The 6,432-nt window shown below is 34.1% G+C and overlaps 1 protein-coding gene across 1 annotated transcript in view; it reads left to right on the forward strand.

Annotated features, from left to right (window-relative positions):
- Nucleotides 1-6,432, forward strand: part of NBEA (neurobeachin) — a 600,762-nt gene that overhangs the window by 116,586 nt on the left and 477,744 nt on the right. The window contains exon 17 of the mRNA XM_023531608.1: nt 5,576-5,684. Coding sequence (XP_023387376.1) covers nt 5,576-5,684 — 109 coding nt within the window. The remainder of the gene's footprint in view (nt 1-5,575; nt 5,685-6,432) is intronic.

Consider the following 6,432-nt stretch of genomic DNA (forward strand, 5'->3'; position numbering starts at 1 on the left):
CTGATTTTCCTGATACTGCCTGGAAATTTCTAGCACATTTCTGGACTCCTTCCTTGCTTTCAATTTATAATAGTTTACCTTTCTCCTATAAACCTCACCTCCTCTAATCAAATCTTTCTCAATTGCTTCAATTTCTTCCAAGTGATTGGTCATCCATTATAATGTAGTCATGTATTAGTCATATGTACCCACTGTTGTCTCAGACTGCCAGGGTTCGAATCTCTGGGAATGTGCCTCAGTTATCTGCCCTCTGCCTCAGTTCCTCCTTGTGAAAATGAGGTAGTAGTAGAATTTACCTCATGGAAATGTCGATACACACTAAGTGCTAAGTATCTTTTTAAAATTACAACTATTATTACTATAATCTGTCTCATAAAAAAAAATTTTGATAGCTAAAGAACCAGAAAATTCTGAAGTGAGTTCATAGGTATTCTTACTCCATTCTTGTGCCTGCATAGTCAATAGAATTCTTATATCTCCCACACTGGAATGACAGGAACTTATTAAGTATCCCTGTTTTCTTTCGACTTTGGGTGGGGGGAAATAATTGCTGGGAGAGAAATGGAGAATGAACAACTAAGGCTGACATGCTGTGAGGGAAGTCGAAGTTCCAGGTCTTTCCATATCAGTTGGAGGATCAGTCTAAACCCTGAGACGATTTCTCTCTGAGAGTGAGATATATCTATCTCCTTAAGTAGACTGAACTTCGGTAGAGACAATTTTTTAAAAATTGTCTCAGAAGAGAGAGTAGTACTGTTGCTCTAATAAAATCTATGCATAGCCTCAAGCTATCCTTTTTCTGTCCAATTAAAGCCTTTAGACCCGAAAAAAAAAAAAGTAAATAAAACATGAAATGTTTGGCCCTGAAAACTATCTCAAGTGACAAAGCAAATTTCAGTGTGAATAAAGAGAGAAGATGAGTAGTACACAGATTGTATGTAAACAATAAATACTATAACAAAATGCACAAGCATAACCAAGATAACAAGATGGCAAAGAAATCACTAATATGACACTACAAAGGGAGAGAGACAAAGAAATGAGTAAAGGACAAGAATTTAGTCCAGAGGAAACATCTATTGAGGAAAGGAAGGTAATAATCTTTTGACTTACAGAATAAATTGCAAGAATATAAATTCAATAAGCTGTCAAAAACAAGATAATAAAAAACAAGATGAGATGAAAAGGAACTTGAAGAGTTAAGGGAACAAATTGATGACCTGAATTATATAATGATTTTAGGAAATGTATATAATATAGAGAAAATGAGATATGGAGAACAGTGTAACCTAATGATAACCGGAGTCTCTGGAGGGCAGAACCAAACAAAAGATGAAGTAGTCCATGAGATGAAGAAAGAACTCATTTGTGTATAGGAAAAACACATGATATTCTAGAAAATGTGACACGGAGTGATCAACACTGAGACATACAGTATGTAAATTGAAGTTTAGGGATAAAAAATAATTCCTATAATAATTTAGACAAAAAAGGAAGTTGCCTTCATCTGGTTAAACATTTAGTAGTGCTCAGGGTTCTCTGCAGTTAAATTCGATGCCAAAAGAAATAAAGCAATGTCTACAGGTTCTGAGAGAACATGTGACCCAAGAATGTTAGATCCTCATTGCCAAGTGTTAAGTATATAGATACCAAATCAAGTATATAGATACCAAGACTGACTTCTTGATCTCTTGAATGACCTTTATCCATTGGAGAGATGAGTCAAAAGAATGAAACCAGAAATGGTGAAGACAAGGTCAAGGAACAGAATTTAAAATAGAACAAGACCTAAAAACTAGATGTTTTAAACCTTGACGATGTTAAAATAGCAATGTAGGTCACAAAAACTGAGAGGTAATCTAAAGGATGGGAATGCCGATTACCTGTTTTTAATATAAAGGAATAACTAATACTTTCCAAAACTGAAATGTTTATTCAAAATATATATCACTTCACTCTTCTATTCGAAATATATATCACTCACTCTTATTTATAATTTTCTTAAATATTATAGAGAATTTTAGAAAAGAAATAGTATCTCTTTTGATGAAGAAAGTCACCTGACTCTCACGAGGTTTTTTACTTTGTAAATTAAAGAAAATTTTTTTAGTTTTATGTCCATTTCTTTCCATTTCGTTAAATATGAGTAAAATTATATCTGATGCTTTTTGTTTAAAGTAACATTTAGAATGATCCCATTAGTATGACTTTCTCCTGTTGTTCCTTCCTTATTCCATCTCCTTTCCCTCCTCCTTTCTCTCCTCTTCTCCATAAAGAGATTTCTAATGTTTATCATGGTTTATTATGTTACTTCTTTTAGTGGAATTTTAAAACTTTCTGCTTCGAATTTCCTTGCGCTGCTTGCATTTTTGTGGTGTGTATCATTTGTGTTGTGTAGCGTTTTGTGTTTGTGTATCATTGTATATCAATTATTTAAAACCACTTAAATATGAAAATGAGTTAAAATAAAAATTGCTGTAGGAGAAAAAATATGGAATATTCACTGATCACTAGTCTTTGCAACATTAACAAGTAAAGAAATAACAAGGTTAAAGTTTGATAGATTTTATTCATGAAAATTAAAAACCACCTCTATTACCCTTCAAAAAACCCCTTGAAATTCAAAACATGGAAAATATTTGTCAATTATTTGGTAAAGGGATAATGCCCCTAATATTATTTGGGTTCTTCTAATCAGTAGGAAAAAGGTGGCCACAGAGAAAAAATGGTCAGAGGATGGCATCAGGTAGTTCTTGTAAGTTATGTAAATGGTCAAAAGGCTAGTGAACATTTATTAGCATTTCTTATAAATTAAAATAAGATCTATTTTTGCATATCCCATTGATGATTTTTATGATTATTATATTACATATGATTGTTGAAGCTGCTGATAAAATGCATATATACGTTGATGGTAGAAGTTGGAATCTTCATACTTTTAGAGGTCATAAACTGCAAAATTTTACAAAATAAATATAAAAGCTTTTAGCTACATCATTTTAGTTACAATAATTTAAGGAAATAATTATGCCCAAAGATTGACCTAAAGGCACAAAGTTTTTGGTGGAAAAAAATCATAAATAACATAAATGGCTAACAGTACTGAATGGATAAATTAAGCCATATTCTTATCAATTATATTAGACGACACTGAGAATTCAAAGCACGGTATACTGTTGATTTATTGGAAATAAGCTACAGATGACCTTATCTAAAATTATTTTCATTGTATTGATATCACCTATATTTATTTTTCATATTTATATGCATGGTAATTAATCTGGAAGAACATAAACTGATATTTAAAATGATTACCTCTGAGTTACAGAATTATAGGTTTATTTTTTCTTTTTCCTCTTCTAAGATATTCTGTGATTTGTTACAAGAAATATTTCTTTGGCTATTCAAAAAAAATCTTGTTTGTTTTGTGAAGGACATTAGAGTATGTTTTCAATGGCATGTTTAGTAAGCTAAAAATAGTATAATTTTTATGAGAATAAAGGTACTATATTTTTTTAAAAAGAGGATGACCCTCTTAATCCAAGTGGGCAGAAATCCTATAAAATTCGAAAGATAAAGCAAATAGGCACTAGAGTATATGCCTCATATACTCTAGTGGGGCCTTCTTGAGCTGATGCGTAGCAGGGATCTCCTGCTAGAGGGTCCCAAAGAAGCAAACTAGGCCCCCACCTCCACTCTGCCTGAGAGAACGGATGGCATTTGCAGCTACGCTTGACTCCTGTGCAGTGAAATTTATTGTAAACATTGTTTTAAAGTGGACTGCAGGAGAAAGCTGACCCATCTCTTCTCTGCAGCATGCATAGCATTCATTCAAGACCCCACCAAAAGGCCAGAATTAAGCTGCTCTATAAACATTTACATCTTAGGAAATAATCTGGAGGGTAATAATTTCTTAGGTGAGATTGTAAGGGCACAGTTAAGAGATTACTCTAAATTCCAGATAGCCTGAATAGATAACTCTTATCAGCTTTGGCATTTGTTCTTTTCCAATTAGGAGCAAATGAAAGTTCCAGGCCTCCTTTTTCTGGATGTGGCTTGAACTGGAAGACACTGGAGCCTTCCCCTCCATAGTCCCGTAATATCTATTAGTCCTGATTTTTTTTCTCTTTTTAATGACCAGTTGACCTTTTTCAATGTTGTTTAAGTGTTTTACAAACACAACCACAAGAGAAATGCCCAAGCTTCTTGTGGGTTTAGGTAGTTTTGCTGTTTCCGTCCCTGGACTGAGGAGGCCTGGGTGAGGGGAAGCAGCTGTCCTAAGTCCTTTGTCGTGCAGTGTAGAGAGTGGAGGCTGATGTTTGGAAGAGAGGATTTCCAGGTGAGTGGTACCCAGAAAAATGGTTTAGTTTTTTGATTTCCGTATTTGTCTGAAAGACAAATGGTGAAATTTCAGTCACTTAATCAAACTAGTCATTTCTTTCTTGTTCACATAAAATCCAGATCACCGTTCTTCAGCCGGCAGTTTCCTCCCAAGCTGTGATTCAGAGACTCAGGCTGCGACTTTCATCTTGTGTCTGTGTCTCTGTCGTGTGGCTCCTGTGTTTTTTTGCCACGTGAGAAAGAACACGAGAGACACGCATGCGTGCTTCTCCTATGGCCCTGGTCTAAAAGTGGTCCGCAGCTTCTCTGCTCACATTCCACTGGCTGCAACTCAGTTCAGTGGCCACGCCGAGCTGTAATATGGGCTGGAATTACAGTATAACTGTGGACTCAGGAAGAAGGAACAAGAGTTTGGCAATTACGTAGTCAGTTTATGTCGTAGTTGCCAAGTCCAAACAAGGAACCAGAAAAAATCAAGAAATGAAATACCTTGGGATGACAGTGAAGAAGATCCAGATCTTGAATTCTAAAACAGTGACGCAAGGTGTATAATGATTCCCTGAGTTAGAGCTAAGCACTCAGGAGGCCTTAATAGAGCCTTCTGTCCTAATTAAGGATTGGGTGGGAGGACAGGTAAATGAGCCAACAGTAAGAAAGGGTTGTTTTTTGTTGTCATTTTTATTTTAAATGTTTTAAATCCAATGGCAAACTACAACTACAAGCAACAATGAGTCCCCTTTACTTTTGTCAGATTATTTTGCTGTGTAATTCCAACATCAAGCTAGAATACTTTCAACTGTATTTTAAAATTTTTGATATTAAAATTTGTCATAGACTCCTTTTAGAGTTCGAATTTGGACAAAAAGAATTTAAAAATTCTGTGGGCTCTGTGTTAGGAGAAACCAATAATCTTAACCCAATAAAAATAACTCCTAAGTAGTTTAGAAATTTGAAAATAATAACTGTCAACATTTATACAATGTTTTATAATTTGTATGTTAAAGATTTTAATTTGCACAGGTATTTTATGTGAGAAGTGTTTAAATAGTATTTTTGGAACTTTAGAAGATAGCTGTGCTATAGACTCATTTCTTTTTTTAAGATGGAAGTTAAAATGATTACGTATATGATTCTGTATCTGCTTATAGATTGTACTTTATTTCAAAGTCATGAGAATAGAGAGTCCAGTGTACTTCATAGTATTTTGCGTTTTTTTCCCCCTCTTTTTCTCCAGGAGAAAAGTCGAAATTATGCATACCCACAGTCTTTTCACTCTTCTTGGAGAAAGGCTGATGTTGCATACAAACACTGTGACTGTCACCACGTACAACACACTTTATGAGGTAAAAATTTAAAAAGTGATGACGATTTTAAATGTATACAATGGAAACCCTCAATGAAATTTGAATCAGTAGTTGGTCAGTTAATCAAAAAATCTGGTAAAATTTAAAAAAAATTAAAATATTTTCAAACATATCTATGTAGGATTATTTGCCAGTTTTTTATGTTGGTCTGAGGGCTTATCTTTGCGTCTGGGGTGGCTGATCAGCTTTGCACAGTGTTTCTTATATACACCACACCCATTATTTATTATATGTTACTTCTCGCTGTCCCTCCCATCTTTCTCTGTGTCTAATATGTAGTGATTACCAACATTAACCTAGAATTGAAGAATTGATCCTGGGATAAGTTGTAGGTAAGAATTATTTGTAAAAATGATACCTGGAAGAAACTTTAGATCTCATCATTTCAATTCAGAAACCCTTTTCTCATCGTTTCTTGACAGGCAGCTATATAGTTCGGGATTGGCATTTTCTATGAAATGCACGTGCTCCTTCCCAAAGTAGCTCTTTTTATTTTTAACGGCTAGTACAATTTTAGGAATGTTGTCTTATATTAACTTTAATTCTACTTTTCTGCCGCTGATCTTCAGTGGTCCTGGTTTTCTCCTCTAGTGCAATGATTAGCGAACTGTCAACACTCGTTTTCGCATGGCCATAACTAAAGAGTTTTTTTTTTTTATTTTTAAATAGTTGAAAATAAATAAAGATGAATTACATATGACATGTAAAAATTATATGAAATTCAAAT

The sequence above is a fragment of the Pteropus vampyrus genome, unplaced genomic scaffold (assembly GCF_000151845.1).
Source record: "Pteropus vampyrus isolate Shadow unplaced genomic scaffold, Pvam_2.0 Scaffold71, whole genome shotgun sequence".
NCBI lineage: Eukaryota > Metazoa > Chordata > Mammalia > Chiroptera > Pteropodidae > Pteropus > Pteropus vampyrus.